The sequence below is a fragment of the Falco punctatus genome (assembly GCF_963210335.1).
Source record: "Falco punctatus genome assembly, chromosome: 2".
Classification (NCBI taxonomy): domain Eukaryota; kingdom Metazoa; phylum Chordata; class Aves; order Falconiformes; family Falconidae; genus Falco; species Falco punctatus.
In genome coordinates this window covers 50,735,309-50,756,924 of record NC_137581.1, presented here as the reverse complement: position 1 = coordinate 50,756,924, position 21,616 = coordinate 50,735,309, and the positions used below count along the sequence as shown (strand labels likewise).

The following is a 21,616-nucleotide window of genomic DNA, read 5'->3' as shown; positions in this document are numbered from 1 at the left end:
TTCAGATCTGTTGAGGGGGGAGGAATGGGTGTTTGGTTTTATTTCCTAAAGTGCAAGAATGGTCTTAAATGCATCATCTGACTGTGATTCTCTTCAGAATTTAATAAACAATTCCAAAGACTTTTAGAAATTGCAAGTTCTTAGCTTGAGGCTTTGAAATTCTTCAATATGCAATTTTTAAATATCTGAACTAAAACAACCAAACAAACAAAACCACAAGTAAAATAAAATGGTATTTCATTGTTTTAAAAATATTTTGATTTTTACTTGTCAAGCATGTAATGCCTTTGCTATAAGGTGACTACTTCTAGAAGTATTCAACTTTGCCTCATGGAGGGGACTGTGACATTTTTTAGTCTTTTGGAATTCCTACTGCAAAAGGCTTAGTTACAGCATGCAGTCAGTACTGACTTACATGAAAGCAGATAAAATGAACAAACTTAAGTTACCACATAGAATTTGCTGAAAAACCTCACCATGTTGAAAAGTCAGCTTTGTTAAGGCTTTTAAATTAAATTTTATTTTATTGTGAGTTCTTTCAGTTAAATCATCTGTACTTTCATTGATCATCTGTTACTTGAAAGCAGTTTTTATTTTACAATAGTAGCCCACTGAGACCTTCGTTACATATTCCTGAGTATTCAGAAAAAAAGAGAAAAAGAAGAGGAAAGAAAAAAAGGAAAAAGGAAGAAAGGGAGGAAGGAATACAAGTCTTCTATTAATTTTTGTTGTGTGTATATGTGTGTGTGAGAGTTCTGGCAGTGCTGCCCACAGAAGTATGATGATGATTAAAATGGGAATGTTTTCCAATTGGTTACAAATGTTCTTACTTTCATCTCTGAGAGGAGGGCTTTCATTTTTATAACCTAATTTTTCAATGTGCACTAAAATGCAACATGCTTTTCAGATATTTTTTTTCCATTTAATTTTGCTCAGGGACTTTGTAAGTACAGTTTTAATTTGATGCAGATTGAAGCTGGAATTCCTACAGAGAAAAAGTGCATAGAAATAAAGTCTAAGTCATACACTAGGTTTGAAGCTGGCATCTGTGTCAAGAGCCTGCCTTTTTTTACCTTGGGTCACTGAAAGGGATACCGGTGCATGTAAAGCAAGAATAAATCTCTAGTTTAATATGATCCTAGAATTATTCTGCATACTTCAAAATAACATCTTGACATGTTGTGTCTTATCCAATACTTGGGAAAACATACTTGAGGACATATATTAAACATAAGCAGCTGGAGTTTGAAGGGCATTATATGAGACAACAAAATTAATTGTTCAACTGAAAAAAAGGTAAAAGGTCATACTTTTAGGAACGCTTTTTCTCATACTGTGAATTGCACTCTACTACTTCTAAACATACACCTACTCCCACTGATCAGGAACTACGAATAGAGAAAAACATAATTCACAGTGCACACATTTGCTGTTGTTGCTTTTGTGTGTGTATGTAATACTCATACCACAGCCCTTAAGTGCCTGCATGTATAGACCTTTGCAATCTGTTGTAAGGGAAACCGTGAGAAATGGTGTTGCTGGTAACAAAGGTACATGATAATTAAAATATTTATTGATGGATGCCAAATCATATGGCCACATGTTCATCTGTGTAATTGAATAAGTCCTTGTGAAAGGTTCTAATCTTTCAGAAATTAACTCTTCAGTTGGTTAATTGTGTAGTGACATTCTGTACTCCATGTGTCAATAGCTTACTTTGAAAGATCAAATGACCTTTATTAGATGGATTACTTGAGAAACCTGCTTAGTTTAGTCCTAGAATAGATAACGTACCCAAAAAAAGGGCTTATCTTTTAAATAATCCATTCAATTTAAAGTATTTGTTATGGAAATGTACAGATATTTATTTAGCTAAAAATTATAAACAGTAATTTCACTCCATCTCATGCATCAAGAATTACCATTGGTAATTAGACAGCCTTGACAGAAAGAAACAGAGATTCTTCAAATGGTGAGAAGCAGAAATTAACTGAATCCAATGATAACAAATGTTCTATTTCAAAATTTAAATTTTGCTTGTGACTCCATAGTTGTACTGTAATGATGCATTTATCAGGTATTGGAAAGTTTAAGATCAGCTTAACAGATGCTAATTTAAGTTACATAACATATGGGTGATAACTGGTGATCATTTTTAACTGATAAAGTACAGTTCCATGTAAATTTCAGATTTTTTGTGGTAATTGATGGTTATAATAATTGGAAGGAGTCTAATAGTTAATCTAAAAAAAAAAATGTTTATCCCTTGCCTACCTGTTTCTTCTCACATATTGCGTTGTCAGTTCTCTCCTCTTTTTTACTTTGTGTAATTATTGTTTTATGCATATATTCTATATAAACACAGTACATTACTACGTGCTGTGTTACTGCTTTCACTAAATATCCACAAACTATAACATATGCATTAACGTTTAAGAAAAAGAATTATTTTGTCTACTTCCTTTTCAGTTTAGGGGGTACAAGGATTGCAGAGGAAATACCTTTTCATTTACATACATAATGCAGAACCAAACGAGAGATTCCGTGTATCCTGAATGAATGAGCTTTTGCTCACAACATATTGTTGAACCAAACCAAATCTTATTTCTTCTCTTCAGCAGCTGGGCAATATTAAGTTGAGCTCAGCAAGGTGCTTTTAAAATTCACAGTGCTATATGGTGACACAAAGCAAGATTCCAAAATGTCATATTAGCCTTGATATAAGTTGGCAGTAACTTACTATTGTTTCCCACTGGCAAAACATTCTATATGGTATATAGACAAAGACAACACGCTCTTCATTATCTCCTACTTTGGTTATTAGCATGAAAGTACTGAAGCACTCCCCTTCTGACTGTGTTTATTGATTCAGTAAATTAAATATATTCTTTTCTGCTTAGAAAATCATTGCAATGTTTGTCATAATATAATTTTGTTGAAAGGTGAGGTAGCTCAATGGTTGAAAGGTGAGGTAGCTCAATGACATTTACTAGTAATGGTTACTGCTCCCTTCTAGCCAGGAAAAAAAAAAAATAATAAAAAAAAATCAGCCCTGTGAAATCGTGACTCTATTACTTTTCTTTTTCCTTCCCCTCCCCCCACCCTTTTTATTTTTTTTTTTTTTTTTAATAGACTCTGCTGGGCAAGATGAAGTTCTGGATTTTTATTGTATATTCAGTTGCAGTTGCATCTGATCCTTTCCAGTCACAGCCTTCGTTTTCTTCAGTCAGAGGATCTTGTCAGAGTTTGTGTTCCTGTGAAGAAAAGGATGATATCATGATTATAAACTGTGAAGAAAGAGGCATCAAGATGGTATCAGAAATATATGTCCCACCATCACAGCCTTTCCATCTTAATCTGTTAAACAATGGTCTAACTATGTTACACATGAATGATTTTGCTGGCCTTGTTAATGCTATCTCTCTACATCTTGGTTTTAATAATATTGCAGATATTGAGCCTGGGGCTTTCAATGGTCTCAGCCTTCTTAAACAGCTTCATATCAATCACAATTCTTTAGAAACACTTAAAGAAGATATGTTTAATGGATTGGAAAATTTGGAGTTTCTTCAAGCAGACAACAATTTCATCACAGTGATTGAAGCAAGTGCCTTTAGCAAGCTCAACAGGCTTAAAGTGCTTATTTTGAATGATAATGCCATTGAGTATCTTCCTCCAAATATATTTCGTTTTGTGCCATTGACACATTTAGATCTTCGTGGAAACCAATTACAGACACTCCCCTATGTTGGCTTTTTGGAACACATTGGTAGAATACTAGACCTTCAGCTGGAAGACAATAAATGGGCCTGTAACTGTGATTTGCTGCAGCTGAAGATATGGCTAGAAAACATGCCACCTCAGTCAATAATAGGTGACATTGTATGCAATAGTCCTCCAGTTATCAAAGGCAGCATCTTAAGCCGGTTGAAAAAAGAATCACTTTGTCCCACTCATCCTGTCCATGAACTTGAAGATCCTTCAGGGTCACTGCCCTTGGTTGTAACCACCTCTATCAGTGACAGTCACCTATCAACTAAGGTGATTCCTATCCTGAAAGCTCCTACTAAAGAACCAAGTTTAGTGCTTCATACTTCAAAGCCTACTACTCAGTTTCCAGGAATCTATTGTCCTGTCCCCTGTCACTGCACCAGCCATATGGTCTCAGGAGTTCTCATGCACTGCCAGGAGCGAAACATTGAAAGCTTGTCTGATTTAGGACCTCCTCCTCCAAATCCTAAAAAGCTTATTCTAGCTGGCAACATTATTCAGACACTACTGAAATCAGATCTTGTGGACTATGCCAGCCTGGAAATGCTTCACCTGGGGAACAATCGCATTGAAATCCTTGAGGAAGGATCCTTCATGAATCTGACTAGACTGCAGAAACTATATCTCAATGGCAATCATCTTACAAAGCTAAGTCAGAATCTCTTCCTTGGCCTTCAGCACCTGGAATATTTGTACCTTGAATATAATGCCATCAAAGAAGTTTTGCCAGGGACATTTAATGCAATGCCAAAACTTAAGGTCCTCTACTTAAATAACAACCTTCTGCAGACTTTGCCCCCCCATATCTTTTCAGGTGTTCCACTTGCCAGATTAAATCTGAAAACAAACCAATTTGCTCATTTGCCTGTGAGCAATGTCTTGGATGAACTGGATATGCTGGTACAAATTGAACTTGAAGACAACCCCTGGGACTGCACCTGTGATTCAGTTGGACTGCAAAAATGGATACAAAAACTGAGCAAGAATACAATGATGGGTGATCTTTTCTGTAAATCTCCAGGACACCTAGCAAAAAAAGAACTAAAATCCCTGAACAGTGAAGTCTTGTGTCCAGGTTTAATAAAGAGCCCTGCCCTACCGACTCATGCTAGTTTTGTAGTTGTGACAACTTCTTCTACTACTACCAACACCGCAGACACCATCCTGCGGTCCCTTACAGATGCAGTCCCACTTTCTGTTCTAATATTAGGACTTCTAATTGTGTTTATAACTATTGTATTTTGTGCAGCAGGAATAGTTGTTCTTGTTCTGCACCGGCGACGAAGATGCAAAAAGAAACAAGTGGATGAACAAATGAGGGATAGTAGCCCAGTTCACCTTCAGTACAGCATGTATGGGCATAAGACAACACACCACACAGCAGAGCGGCCAGCAGCGACTCTCTATGAGCAACGTATGGTTACTCCCATGGTTCAGGTCTACCGCAGCCCATCCTTCAGCCCCAAGCACACAGAGCAACAGGAGGAGGGAAGTGAGAAGGAAGCAAACAATTCCAAACATCTACGCCGAAGTCTCCTGGAAAGAGAGAATAGTTCACCTCTGACAGGTTCAAATGTCAAATATAAGGCTACAGATCAATCTGCTGAATTTCTGTCTTTTCAGGATGCCAGCTGCTTGTATAGAAACATTCTTGAAAAAGAAAGAGAACTGCAGCAACTAGGGATCACAGAGTACCTAAGAAAAAATGTTGTACAGCTCCAGCCTGAAATGGAAGTTCATTATCCTGGAACACATGAGGAGCTGAAGCTAATGGAGACACTCATGTACTCCAGGCCAAGAAAGGTTTTTCTAGAACAAACTAAAAATGAGTATTTTGAACTCAAAGCTAATTTACATGCTGAGCCTGACTACCTGGAAGTCCTGGAGCAGCAAACATGAAGTGATAATATGTTGGGCTGGGGCCGAATTTCTGTAATTCCATTTTAAATTGGAACAGTTGTAAATAAAAGTGCCTTATAATAAAATGTCAACAGTCAGAACTTAAGCACAGCAGTAATCCTAGCAAAAAAAACCTCAGGGATCACTGTGGGAAGCCATGGGGTTGTGTGCAGGCAACATGTCTCACCCCAAGTTAAACATGAACTTTGTGTGATTGAACTGTAGGAGGAAGCTTGCCTATTGCAATATTCCTCAACATTTTAAAAGATGTGTATGGCACTCTCCAATCTGTACCCAACCTATGGTAAAATATTTGTTATGTTTACTCTTTCTTTTTTCCCTCATTTTAACTAGATTCCTTTTTTTAAAAAAAAAAAAAACAAAAAACAAAAAAAAAAAAAACAAAAAAAAACAAAAAAACAAAAAAACAAAACAAAACACCACCTGTGTTTGTAGTTATACAGTTAGCGTGTATTGTTTAGGTTAGTACGTGCACTGCATACATGACCATTGTCTACAACTACACCTAACATACCCTTATAATAAATATGAAAGCAGTTGAAATGTCATACTAAATGTCAGTTAAAAAACAAAAAAAACCCACAAAACATTTTCTGTATGCACGCAGAGCCTGCAAATATTTAATATTTTACACAAAACTTCATCATGTGTGTTCTGTATCAGTATGTGGAAGGAAAACTATGTAACAATGTTTACCCAAAGTCTTCAACGAAGAAAAAAGCAAGTCTTTTGCTACTTCCCCTATCTGATAGCTTTACCTAAGTTTGGACAATCTTTTCTTGAGCTGCTGCTATAAAATATTGTTCATCACTGGTGTTTCAACTCATAATCCTGGGCAATTTGAAAAGCTACTGAGAATCAGCTGTAAATATTTTACTGTGTTTCACAAGTTTGATTTTTTTTATATATCTATCTATATATAAATAACTTCTGTGCTGGCTTTAAATATTCTTGGAGAAACTAAGTTTGCTGTGGCTAGGAGCTTTCAAGTGCAAATACAGGTCCTTTCCCACCCTACCCAAAAGCAACTCCCAGACAGAATAACTGCAACAGTACACACATGAGGAAAAATAGTACTATTTAGTTGTTTGTACAAAAATATGTTATATTTTCTGAAATTAGAAGAGAATGAAGTATTGTGGGAAAAATAGGTTAAAAAAAAAAGTGGAACACTGCAGGTTTATTTTTGCAATGAATTCTTGCTAGATTTATATTTACTATTTATTCTGTATAATTTTGTATTTTTTTTCAACTTGCAAGAAAAAGCTTATTCCTGGCTGCCTTTCAAGCAAATCGAGGAACTGCTCTCTAACAATGAAAAAGAAATAAAGTGTTTTTTAAATGTCTTTTTCTTAAAAGTCACTTTTTAAAGAAGGCAGCAACTTCTGCATGCACAGGTTTGGAACTCTTTGGGAATTAAACACAGTGCTTCTCACTCTTGTCATGTGGGCAGAAGCATCTTGTCCAGAGTGCACTAAGGCCATTCAGTTTCTGTGCATGACTGACACAGTGCCAAAGCACAAATTCTTATCTGCATTTACCTTCCTCTAAGCAAATCTTTTGTAATCTGACTATGCATGAACTTTTTTTTTTCTGATTTCTCTTTGTAGAGCAAGAGATCAGCTTAATTACATGTCTACGTATGTATGCTAAACTTAGCACTGAAATCTCGATAAACTAAAAATATATTCTTTTTAGTTCAGCTTACAGTGGATGTCTTACCTATTTGTATATACAAATGTGAGTTCTTCATAGTCTTTGTACATAAGTTTCTGACAGAAATTTTTCCTATACTAAATAGAAAAGTTAGATTCTCAGTTCTTTCAAATTTGCATAGAGATAATGACTTTGACGGTGCTATACTGTTTTTTGTAATTTCAGGATCTGACCACATGTTGTCTCTGTTAACAAATCAGCTTCCTTATCAGTATTGTTGAGGTGTCATCAATTTAGTATGCAAGTCAAACTTCTTGGCTTCCAAAAATCAAAATTCCAGTCATTAGAGTATAACTACCACTTCCTCTTTCCGTGACTGCGAATCATTTAGTTCAGAAAACTTGTGTATTTAGGAGAATTAGGAAGAGTAAATCTGGTGACAACATATTTGTTTCTTTGCTGTCTTTATTCGAGACAAGTAAAGATTATGCTAAGTCTTACTTGTGCAGGTAAGGGTGAGGCAAAAAAAGGATAATGCAGCTACATTAACTTTATATTAACTTAGTTATCTAGTGTTATTTTAGCTGTCCTTGCATATTAAAGACATGTGAACCAGTTTCATGGACATGCCATAGAACATATGGAAACCCGTATCCTGATCTGGAGGAGGAATTGGAGCCCAGGTGGGATGGCTTAGAGCATCAAAATTACACTAGATGTCTACAATGAAACAATTCAGTTGCACACAGAAACAAGATCAGTTTATTATTTGAAATAATTAAGATCCAATGAAAAATTAAATTCAGTCAATGGGAGTGACACGAGAAAGCTTTGAACATTCAATCACACCTTCTAATACTGTCCTTTTTGGAATTCTCAGAGGTCCCAAATTAGTGTTAGAACAAAAAACCCAACAAAAATGTAGATGGTACTTGATAAAGAAGTTTCATATTTCATTGTCTTTCATTTCAGTAGTTATTTCCATTAGTAAAAAAATGGGTATTTTGTATGTAAAAATAATACCCTGCAATTGGCAAGACACAGGGAAATGATAATTCAGGCCCTCAGGCTTAGATTTAAGAGAAATAGCTTCAGACTAAAGACAATTGCCACATGCACAGATGTCACTTTGCTTAGCTGCTAACAGTTACTTGACAGAATGTTGAGGACAAATGTGGCAAAACATTCTTCTTCGTTGCAGTCTCCAAGCATCAGAAGGAAGAGTGAGCTAAATTAATGTCAAAGCAACTTAGTTACACAGCTGTATCAGAGCATCACTCAGCAGAATTAAAGAGATCTTTAGCTTTTAGCTTTCCCTCAGCAAAGAGATTCACATCATTCATTATGCAAGGGCAGCTGTACTCAGTGGCAGTCTGTAACACTGCAAGTGGTTTTGCAGGAATCGCTAGAACGTGGCACGTCATCCACTTTCCTATTGTCTGTCCCTACTGGACTACCATGTAGTGAAAGTTTGTATGATGAGGGGAGAGGGATCTGCCTATAGCCTTACCTCTTATTAACATTCTCAGAGAGTGATTTTTCCAGTTTTGAGGAAGCTTTATATTGCCATGACAAAAAAGTATAATAATTTGACCTTGTATGATTATTCTTTAGCTGAAGAATGTCAAGAGCTGTTAAAAATAAAATCATGACGTAAGAGAGGTATCACATACAAAGAAAGAAAGATGCAATATCTATTTCTAAAAGTTCCTTGGAACATTTTCATTGTAAGAATTAGAAATGTGTCCTTAAAGTTACTGGTGTTTATGGAAAGTTTGGAGGGGAAGTCAGAACTTTTTTTGATAAAACTATATATTTTTTTTAATATTTTTTTCCCAGTGACAGGCACAGTTAAGTGGTTTGATACATTTAACTTAGCTAGAATAATGGAGGTTGGAAGGCAAAACATGTTTGACAGTCTGCAGTAAAGTGGATCCATTTTTCTCCTGTCAGCACAATAGTTTAATTGAGTGTGAGAACAGTGCTTCATCAAGCACACTAGTGTATGTGGCAGCTATGTTACTGTTGTTAGGGTACCTCAAAGTAACCAACACTACTACTTTTCCCTTCACATTTGAGTGAAGAAAATATATTAAATAATACTAAGACCTGTTCCCTAAATAAACAGATATTAAAGCCATTTATTGCACTTTTTTATTTTAAACTGGTTTTATCTCTTCAACTTCATACAAGTCAAATCTGTTTCTTTTTCTTCCTAGTACAGGTATTTTTCACACAGACTTTTAGTACTAATATTATTTGCAGTGAGATCTCTCCAAGCTTCTGAACAGAAAAAAAGCAATCCCTCACCCTAAACAATCCCTTTAACAAAACATGTAAATTTACACATAAATTAGGATACTTACCTATTCAGAAATGGTCCAATATTTTCACACATTCTTCTCCATTAGAATGACATATCAACCTTTCTGTAACCAAATTCCAGACTGAAAATTACTTCATACTTTTTGTCACTGATGGGTCAAAGCTACTAGATTTGAATCCAAAACTTCTTCACCGGCAGTTGTTTCTCTGATTAGAATCTGATGATCAGGTTTTGGCCCCTCTTTGCATGACAAAGAATTCCCCAGTATGACTCCAAATAAAAGATGTTTACAATGTGCCACTTACCTACATAGAGATTGCTTATTGAGCTAAATTGAAAAGATAAGTTTGACTGGGATAGCAAACAATCTTATAAAGATCCATTTCTGCTGTGTTAATATAAAAGGGTATTTACCACAAATAAAACATTATTTTACAGGATAAAGAAATAGTGGCAAGGGAAAAATGGAGACTGAATCTCAAAGTCATCATTAGAAGGGATTTTGGATTATCATTCTGAGTATGCTGTCGTCTACAGCAATATACTGTATCAGTCACACCAACACAATCTGCAAGTTTCATGTAGATGCACTGAAATTATCATAAGGGAAAAAATCAGTCAAGCACATGTCTTAATTCAAAACATCAGCTAAGAAACTTTTTTAAGACTGGTGCATTTCTCTTCTCTTGTGTTCCCCAACACAGAATAACTTCATTTCCATTAATGAATTTCCTGCTCAGCTATAGGCAGCCCTCTGGCATTACAATCTACTGTTGCAATTGAAACCTACTCCATGGAGAGAGGTTTCACAGTGTACGCATTGCCTTCAGCTCTCAGTCCCTCTGGGACTTGATGTTTGGTGCACCCTGTTGGATTTGAGACAAGGAAGATGGATCTATTACTGATCTTGTAAGTCACAAGACCTGTCTCTTTTTGTTTTTCTGAAGTTCATGATATTCTTGATCTTTTTTTGAGTTGGTATCAAATCCTTTTGTTCCTTGAAACAGAAGAGGACTGTAGCTGGAACCAGCACGGGGAAGTTAATTGAGGCACTGAAAAGTTATAGCATGTTTTTTTTCTTTCCTGCACATCTCCCAACAGTCAGCTTTGGCTTTGTGACGCAACAGAACAAATTCTTAAGAGTCAGTCTAATGGAAAGCAGCTAACCTTGAGGAAAAAAGTAAAACGCCAGATGCTGTTCAGCTTTATGAAAGCAAGATGTAATGAAAAACTATTTTTGGTTTGGTTTTTTATTTATTTATTTATTCAGCTTCACCAAGATGGAGTGAAAGTACATGTGCATAGCACATTTCATAAAACATTTACCAAAGGTTTGTATTTTAAGACATTAACTTCAAAATATTCACAGTATGTTTCTCCTAGTACTACTGGAAATACTACTTCTACTGCTACAATTACTTTTTGTTAATGCAATGGAATGATGGAATACAGAAAAGAGGAAACAACTTGGTTTGATATTTCAAGGAGAAATGTTATTTATTGTAACTTCAGCTGTTTGCCTATGTAGATCAATTAATCCAGATTATTTAATATTGAGATAAATTGTTTTACAAGATAAGAATTTTTTCATTCTTCCAGTTGTAATATTGCCACATAAACTACAGAAGAGTAGATAATTAATTGTTCAAACAGGAAGAAGCCTGAAACTTTTTATATGTGCAGAAATCCTATGGAATGTTAACATAAACTTGCACTTTAAATAAACTATAAAATTTATTTTGTTAGCTTATAAAAGTTAGCATTATTTTCAGTTTTAATTTAAAAGACATTTCAGTTATGTTGATATTTTTTAAAATTGAGAGCCAACATAACACTTCCATAATGGCACATGTTTGGATTAAATACATATTAAATGGTTCCATACCAAGACATATTAAAAAAATAATATTTTCAAATACAATCTGATATCCCTCCCATCTTTCTCCGCTGAAACTGTGTAGCATGCTGTGCAAAATTTGCACATTTCCTGGGCAAAGAGGTCAAATGACAAATTATTTTGTAGAATTCTTTCCAGTCCCTGTGGTGCAGTATGTTCATACAGTTCATATGACATGTAATTATCTAAGAAGTTCAGACATAAAACAATTAAATCCATGGAAAGGATTGGCTTAACTAGTAGTCTATGCAATCATGGTCTTTTGAAATGGAAGGTTGTTGCAACTGCACTTTTTAGAAAGATCCTGTGTATCAAATGCCCTTTGAGTATATCTGCTAGGTCTGTCCCCAAAGATCCTCTCAAATCTTTGTGAAACTTGGTAAGGTGCAAGATTCCAGGTTGCCAGTTCTGGGCTACTTTATGGGCATCCAAACACCTTGGATCTTTGGGTACTCAAAGTCATCGAATCATTTAGATTAGGCACCTTTAAGGTAATGCCTTATAGAGGATGAGTTTTTGAGCAGCAGGTAAAGATTAAGATTGCTCTTTACATCTTGCCTGAGGTATTCAATATTCCACAGCATTGTATCATACGATTTAAGGATAAATGTAAAATATTAATAAATCAGAAATGTAGCATTTAGATGCCATTATTCACAAAAAGCAAATAATTCCATGAGATATGAAATTAAGATATGGAGATTTTAACTGCCTTATGTGTTACATGTCTTTAAGTAATTTATTACTTTGGGAGAGATGTGGGGAGAGGTGGCATTGCTGTCTATTGACCACTCATACGTTCAGATTTCCTGAATGGAAATGCTGTCCTGACGATAGCTATTTTCATGTTGCTACACATGATATTATCAAGGCTGAATCATATTCTATAGATTCTAAAGTAATTTTTCATTATAGGCTTAAATCTATCACTTCTCTGTCACCTAAAGTCAACTAGACTTCTTGCAGGCTCAGATTCCATGATTATTTTTAATCATAAAAGTGACCACAGATAAACAGAAACTATATTATTTTCCTATATAAAAGCAATCTTGTCAAGAAAATTATGCACTCTGAATTTTTTATTCATGTCCTGAAGGAGCCATTAAAATTAATGGATGATGTCTTTTGGATATGGAGTTATGCATCATCATCTTAGAAGTTTATGGTTGTGTCTGCACAGACAGGTTTATAAGAAAAAAAAAAAAAAAAGAAAGAAAAAAAAGTGCGCAAAAACTTAGGGGTTTTGCTGCACCAAGTCTTTCTTCAGTCAGCATGAATTGGAAGTAGACAAGGCCAGTGACTGTTCTTAACGATAAGGCCCAATTGTACGTTAACTTCACAAAAATTACTCTGAAGATTCCCATGACATTGTCTCTTAAAAAAGTGAAAGATATGTATCTGGGTTTTCCCCATCATTTTTTCTAACAGCTAAATATGTAAAAAAGATCACAGCAGGTTATAATGGTCAATATTAATCATAAACTTCTGAAACAGGTTTGGATAAGAACACCTTCTTCACTAGGAGGAGTAGTGCAGCACTGAAACACGTTACCTAAAGTATCTGTGGAAACTTGGTCCTCAGGAGAGTTCTCAGAACTGTGCTGTAGAAAGTCACAGCTGGTTTAGAGGAAGCAATTGTCATGTTTGAAGCAGGGTGTTGGACTAGAGCGCCTCCAGAGGTCCCTTCCAGGCAAAGTATCAGGCTCTAACGATTCTGCAAGAAGGTATTTGAGGGTGAAGTGGAAGAGTCTTGTCTCTTCTATACATAGCTTTCTGAATAAGAAGTTAAGGAAAAAGGCAATACTCACCAAACAGTCATGGAATAAAAGCTTTTCAATGAACTGCTGTAAGATACAGAGAAACACACTGATGCTGGATCAAATTAAACAGTAGTTCTCTGATGTTGGTCAGAATGTATGTGAACTGTGGTTACCTAAGTTTATTGTTAAAAGTCATTTTTTTATACATGGCAGGAGACTTCAAATTTCTAAATAAAATGCTGAAACTATCTGAAACTTCAAGAGTGATCCATTTCTGTACTAACTAAATAAATGAACCTTGTTTTCTTGACATACTGGTATTGTAATTTTTCACGCATTTCAAAGGTAATGATAATCTTACGTTTTTGAATGGTCTTCCAGGCTTTAACAGTTCTTACTTCATATATTCTATTTTTTCAGAAGGACAAATTATTATGCAGTATATGACTAAAACATCTTTTGCATAAAATTCTATTTTGATTCTTTCAAATTACAAAGCAGCTGTTGGGGCAAGGTGCTTCTCTAAATGTAACTGATTTAGTCAAATCAGGATTTATTTGATATGAATAGTTTTTGTTTGTTCAAAATCATATGGCTATTTGCCTAGCTCAACAGTCAGGGATTTGGGGGGGGCATTTTTTTAATTTGCTTGTGATGCTTCTGGCAACAGTTATCTCATGTAGCATTTAGAATCACTATATCTAAAAGATTATCCTAAAAAGATTAGCTTTTTTGTTTCTTTGCTCTATTCTTTGGGGGGTATTCAGTGTACACTCAGCTTTTATTGTTTCATTAGCTTAATTTGCCACTTAGCTAGGATCAAATTTACAACTGTATCAATGGAATTTTTAAATAATATGAGATGTCTAGGTTTTGATGACTGAAGTAAGCATGCTTCTCTCCAATAAACACATCATCACAGTTGTGTTTATTGATAATTTATTGCACATTTTTTATCGGCACATCAGTTAATTTTCTTGGTTATGACCATCTTCTTTGAAGTCATGAACCACTGCAGATATTACTGTGCCACTTTCTTTTCCCCATCAAAAAATCTAGTAATGACAACTCTTTATGAAAGATGACTATTGGAAAATATATTAAATCCTTTACATGTGATGCAAGTATTCAATGGGACTACCTAGAAGGACGTATTTATCCACATAGATTTTCTCAAATGGAACTCTCTTTTTTAGTTGGACTTTGGATTATCTCAGAAAATAGATCATGCCTCTTCAACTTTCAAATCCTATGTGCTCTTAGAGTGTGTTGTTAAGAAAAAGGAGGTATGGGCAATATTAATCCTGAGCAGTGGAAAGATTATCAGACCTCTCTTTGGTCAAAGTGCAGTGCTTCATGCTAGCGTTAATTACTAATTAGTCTTTTCACAGTCCTTGTACAGTTTGCTATCTATTAACTGAGACCAGATACTTCCATAGAGAGTTAGAGAAAAAATGCATGCAATGATATTTTCCTTTTTCTTGTAATCTTCTCTACGTATGTACTTCAGTCATTCTTGGAGACTGGATACTAAGTGGATCTTTGATTTGACCTAGGATAGCTGTTCATACATTTGTAATATCTACTTGTTTAGGATCGCTGTGGAAACCCATTTTCTCAGACATAACTACAACTAGAAATAGATTCTTGACTTTTTTATAGAATCTTTTTAAAGAGAAATTCCTAATAATTTAAATTCTTATGATAGTCCTGTATTATATCAATCTTGTAAATTGAACCTCTGGAAGGTAGTACAAACATGGATGTGTTTCTACCAAATTCCAATGGTTAAAATAATCACAGAGTATCTTCCATCAAAAGTTAATGAAACAACTGCTACTTTGAGCTTCAACACGGACATAAAAGTTCAGAAGTTTTCCAGAAATAGACAAAAAAATTCTCCTTACTCCTAAGGTTTAAAAGTAAAAAATTAGGCACCAGTCATGTAATTCTGTAATATTGATGTCATTCAAAAATGTGATTGATTGTTTTCTACCTACATATGACAATGGACTCCTACAAAGTTTTGAAAATTTCCTTCCCACATAAAAGGTTTTTCAGACAAGAAATGCCTAAACAGACTATGGAAAATAACTGATTTAATGCACAGGTATACATAGTATTCTGTTAGTACTGCAGTGAATCCTTGGTCTCACTTCTAATAGGAAGATCCAAGAGAGGACTGAGTTTTATATGCAGTTTTAATCAAAAGAACTGAAAAAATAAAACCAACAAACCAACCAAACCAAACCAAACCAAAACCCAGAAGAAATGTCATTAAGAATTTAAAAAAAAAAAAGATAAAGAAGATAAAAACATTTCAAGTATTGATCCATTGCTTTCTGCATAGTCAGTCTATCCTATTTCTCTTCAACTTCTGTTTTGCTTCCTTTTTTATCTTTTTACTTTGTCCACTCTTTTTTTCTTTTTTTCAATACATATATAACTGTGGCCCAAATAAATTTAAGTTGTGGGTTTAGTTGGCATCTTTCTAGGTGTTTGCTGCTCACCACTGAAAAATGGTGCAGTCTCTATCATGGGCTTTTAAAACAAAGCAGATATCTAAGATCCTAATAAACTTACTAGTGTATAACTTATTACTTGGGTTCTTTTCTCTTTTGAGATAAAAACATCACAATACAAACAGGTAAAGCAATATTTATATGAGGTGGGTTGGGGGAAAAGAAGGAGTTACAGCTCAAGCTGGCTGGGGATTTTCCATCAAAGTACAGCTTGATGGAAAAAATGTGTTTTCAAAACCCTCAGTATTTCACAAAGGAAGCCTTTTTTGCCAAAAATAACAGCTATTTTTTTCAGTTGAACACAGTTGTCAATAATTAAATATTTCAATTTGTCAGACTGTTCTGTTTTGACATTACCCACCTGTAATATTTCACAAAACTCTACGGAAATTATAAGAAGTGAGCCTATGATTTTTTTTTTTTTTTTCTGTTGAATAAGTTTATTCATTGAGCAACACCTTTTATTATATCTTTACAATTTTCCATCTAGCTTGATTGCTGGAAAGCCTGGTCACACAACAATAACAGGAGTGTGGGAAATACAGACTGCAAGGTGGCAGAGTATATGGCAATTCTGATACAAGTTTTAGTGGCTGAAACAACCAGAATTGGATTAGGCAAAATTAAATGGAATGTTTCTCTTTAGGAATTATATTTTTTTAAAGTTGAACTTATTTATGAATACATTTTCATAAATATTATGCTATTTTACTTTCTGTTTTAGTACAAGCTTAAACAAAGTTGATGTTCAAACTTTTCTTTTTGACCAACTGTATGTGAAACAGAACAAATCATTTGTGTAGTATATTAGGATTAGCATTTCTTCTGAATCTAATATAAGAATACAAATTACTAGACTTGGGTGCTAGACCCTTGAAATGCCTGGCTAGGACGACCCATATCAACTTACTGATGGGCCTGGAAGTCTTCAGTGGCTGCTCTCAGATGAGTAACAGGTGATTGGCCCAACCTACTAAAGGAGATCATAGCAATGACTTGCAGTATGTACTTGATGTTCACATGGTAGATGGAAGAGCTCCAGGGGTCCTCAAACTTTTTAAACAGGGGGCCGGCGTGCGGATAAAGTGGCAGGCAGTCATCTGTGGCTGCTTGGTTTCCCCCCCAGAACCTGTCGGGGGTGGGGGGGTGGGGGTGGGGAGCGGGGGGGTTCTGTAAATACCAGGGGCTGGATTGAGGGCCCTGGGGGGCCGTATCCAGCCCACGGGCCATAGTTTGAGGACGCCTGGCTAAGCCACTGATTCCCACAGCCTGGCGCAGATTCTAGTGGTGATCAAAGCATTTTACTTCAATTCCTTTCTAATTAGTTTACATAAAAATTAATGGGCATAAGTAAAAGAGAGATGGTAACTACTGAGATATGTCTAATTTTTTTTTTTCTTTAATCAGGTAAATGTAGTCAACCTGTGTGTAAGAGCTTGTCCTTTTTCTACAGTTCTTGGTGGTTTTGGATTTGCTTGGGTTTTTTCTCCTTTTTAAGGTAACTAAGTCATACAGACTGTGTAATTTTCCTTCATATGAAGGAATAAGTATTATGACAATTCAATGATATATCTTTAATTTATTATTGGCCTTTTGTACAAAGATAGTGATTTTGGTTCTTGTTCTGTTCAATTTGCATATTGCACCACAGAAAATTCATTAAAGTAGAAACGTCATGTCACCAGTATACTGTCAGTAGTCCAATTATTAAGGCATTTAATCATGTAAAAATATTCACATGGATATTTCAAAGATCTGAGAAGACATAATTTAGTAACCTGAAGAAACACTTTCTACTTTAGTACTTGTCTCTTGTAGAATATACTGATTTCTATATCACCTAGGAAAGGGAATAGAGAATTACAGAACAAAAACACTGAATTGAGCATAGTAACATTTGTATCATCTTTTTTTTTTTGTTAAGACCAACTGCTGTGGAGCATAAAAAAGGAAGCTGTTTCTTGTATTAGTGTTACATAATTACTTCTTCATTTCCATTTAAATGTCATCCTCTGAGTTTTCAGCTTTACTTGTGAGACTTTTACTAAAGAGAATTCTTTTTTCCTGTTACTACCAACAAAACAGGAAAAAATCTAAGGGGAAATAAAAACGCTGCTCTGCTGGCATCTGTCTGCTGTGGATGTATGTGTGTTTCTGTACCTACTTACCTATTAATCTTTCCTAAGCTGTGGGTGTAGTGATGAGTCAGCTTTTCTACTCCAGCAGCCATTACATGTGTTTGTCAATCATTACTAGTAAACATGCATTGGAACACACAAGTTGCCTAGCCCATCAACAAGTTGAATGTCAAATCTGGGAAGTTTGATAAGGAATTCCATCTTTGGTAACAGGTTTAGATTGTGTACATGAAAGAAATATGTGTGACAGCTATGAAGTATTTTCTGCACAGTTGTTAGTGTGTGTTAGATATCTTTTAAAAGATGAAATCCCAGCACTACCTAAAATTATTACAGTTGTCTGTTGGACCCTCCTTATATCCCGAGAGTTATGGTCCCTCCAACTACTGATGCAAGGATACCCAGCTGCTTTGATAATAAACCTCTGTTATTAGTGAGGATTTTCTGTATTAGGTAATTTAGACCTTGGACAGTTAAAACATTAATTGGGGTAACAATAAATTCTCAGCTCCATGCTTATGAAGGGTTTCCTTTTGCCTATAACTTTGCCTAAAATTTGAGTAGGCATTAAAAAAACTTTCTGGTGAAGTATACAGCCAGGTAGGCATCAATAGAATTAAGTAATACATATAATGCAGAAATAAAAAGTAAGGTTTAATCACTGAGACAACATTTAGGTACATTGACTTATATACTTTACCTTAACCAATCTCTCATCAGGAAAACTGAGTGAGGGTTGAAAATGTTATAATTAGCACTATAATTTTAATTTAAAGAGCACAATTTACAATAACTTTTCTGCATGAGCGTTAGGCTGTAAGGCATATACCTGTTTTTCTTTTGTGTTTTGTTTCGTTTGTTGAAAAAATTGGGTTTGCTACAGGGGTATTTTTTCTTGAACTGCTCTTTAATGGTTTCCAATTTTTTCCAGAGCAAGAATCCTTTCCCCATTATATGCCCTGCTTTTTAAGTTACCAAGATGATTTTTAAGAAATGAAAGATCTGTATTTCCCCATAGATTGTTCTATTCATCTACAGTTGCTCCTAGAACCTTATTTTCCAAATGGCAAGACTGTACTTTGTGTTATTCAAATGAAGAGCTACTTATATTCATACATAGAGTGGAGTGCCTCATATCTGTTGGGGTATAGTGGAAACAAAGGTAATCCTTCTAAGAGAAGGCTGTGCAAGGGTTAAATCACAAGAAAGAAAAAAATACCTAAGGGCTCTCTGTTCTAGAAATGTAAGCTTCTCAACAGGACAACTTTTAACAAAAATCAAAAAATTACAGCACTGAGAGACAGCTGAACCTTATCATCTATGAATAGGACTTTTTAATACTATTCTTTTTACTTCCATGTGATTGTCTTCTTAGGCATTAAATTATTCCCTACAATTTCAAATGTCTGTAAAGCACCCAGAAACCTATGGATATTCTGTAGTTAGTATAGAATATTAGGTGTTATTGCATAGTGTTATATATTTGCATATATGGACTCTACTGATCCAGAAAACCCATAGGGAGTAGAAATTGAGCAAGTGCAGGACCAGGGTCTTCCATTTTCATATATTAAAGGAATATTAAAGATTTGCCATTCTTGAAGTACATTCATTGAGATTTTAAGTAGTAAATTTAATAAACTGCTATGTTTATTAACACTTTACTGTAACACCAGTCATATTCATTCACAATGGCAAAGACATTGTAAAGACTCAACTGACTTTATGTAAAAAGTTTTTTTTTTAATATATACGGAATCAAAATTTCCCTGAAACATTATAAGTCCTTTATTTTCCTTCAGCTTTGTATAGTAACTGTGTCCACATGAATGTTGGAGAGGGAAGAATAAAATAAAAAGAAAAAAAGAAAAAAGAAAAAAAAAGTTGTTTAATTGTCAGTCTTGTGAGCTTATTGTGGTATTTCATAGGCAAATAACAGTTCCTCTGGTTTATGGAAAAGATTCCATTATAAGGTTTGAATTCAGACTTCTGATAACAATAATTTAACTCACTGCTTTGTGTCAGCTGTGCAGTATCAATGAACAAACTGTAGCTTCATGGTCTTCAGTAATCGTAAGGTCATTATATTACATAAATGTACATTTGCAGACTGTATTAAAGACAAATTAAATAGCTTAACTACAAGATGTGTTGTTTTTTTTTATTTACTATTATTTCTTTCAGTCACAATTCAGCAATTCCTAAACTTCTCTCTTTCATTGCTTAAGATCCATATGTTTTTATTTGCCCTGGCTCATAACATACTATTTGTGTAAGTAGTCCTTTGCAGATGTGAAAGAGAATGAAGTTCATGCTCCATGATAGAATCTGGATTCTTCAGCAATGAATCACAGGCTTTTTTAATTTAAGTTACAGGAAAACTTAAGGCAGGACAAAGCAGCTGTACAGTGCTGAACTATTTCTTTGAGTGTGATCACATTTACTTTGTAATAACAATGAATGAAACCTTTTTTGCTGTTAATTTACTTATTTGAAGGAAAAACAATCAGATGTCTGAAAGAAACAAAAGAATATGGACAAAGATCATGGTCCAAAATACAAATATACAACCATATACAGACATGCAGAAGCATGTATGCATGTGCATAGATTACATATAAGTAAAAAAAAAACCAACCTTGGAACCCTTTGGTAAAGTATTAGGGATTTTTTTGGTTGAGGTAGAACAGTAAGATATCCAAATAGCAGCAGAACAAAATTACTAGAAGCAATTTTTCAAAAATTGACATTTTCATAGTGGGTCATGAACTGACTGTGATTAAAGAGGACTACTCTTGCAAAGGAAACAGATGTGCAACTAATAGTAATATTCTTGTTTATTCAAAATCAGAGAGGCCTCAGCTAAACTCCTATTGTCATGCTTGTGCACCATACTTTAAGAATTATTCAGAACAGCTGGAAAAAAAACAGAGGACATCTAGATATAGTGTCTAGAAAATATAATTTCTATGAAAAGATTGAATTAATTAGGACTGTTTATCCTAACAAAGAGAAAACCATGCAAGAAGCAAGATGACATTCTTTTTAATACCTAGAAGAATAGTGTAATGAGGAAAGGAATAATTTCTAAGATTAAAAAAATAAATAATAATAATGGTCTTAAAATGTAATGGGTGAAAATTAGGTTAGATGAGAAACCCCCATGGAACTTTATAAAAGAGGTACCAGAATATTTAAATACTCTTCCTGAGAGGCTGTTAAATCTCTGAGGATGTTTAAATGAAGCTGGACAACAGTGTGTCAAAATTATTGTGAGTACAATTAATGCATCCTTGGAGCAGGGGTTTCACTTCAGCTCTAGGATTTTAAGATCAATGGTGAGATTTTTGTTTTTACATAGCTAGCTATTATAATCATTGTTGCATTTTAAGATATGCAGGACCAGGAAAAAAAGGCAAGTCCTTTTTTTCCTATAGTCATTGTGTCTGAATGTATGTAGAGAATATAATTTAAATTCTGAAGTCTGGACAAGGAGACACAGTATTGTAAGTCAAGTATTATATATGCATAGTATATTATTACCACTGTTACAAGAGAGAATTCACGCCTTTCTCATGGGGGAAGACTTTTAATCCATGACTCAGGACATTATTGACTCTGAATCA

At 34.7% G+C, this 21,616-nt stretch overlaps 1 protein-coding gene across 1 annotated transcript in view; it reads left to right on the top strand.

Moving 5' to 3' along the window:
• Positions 1-19,873, top strand: part of SLITRK6 (SLIT and NTRK like family member 6) — a 29,221-nt gene extending 9,348 nt beyond the window's left edge. The window contains exon 2 of the mRNA XM_080376207.1: positions 3,133-19,873. Within this exon, the coding sequence (XP_080232333.1) occupies positions 3,133-5,670 (2,538 nt within the window). The 3' untranslated portion in view covers positions 5,671-19,873. The remainder of the gene's footprint in view (positions 1-3,132) is intronic.
• The last annotated feature ends 1,743 nt before the right edge of the window (positions 19,874-21,616 follow it).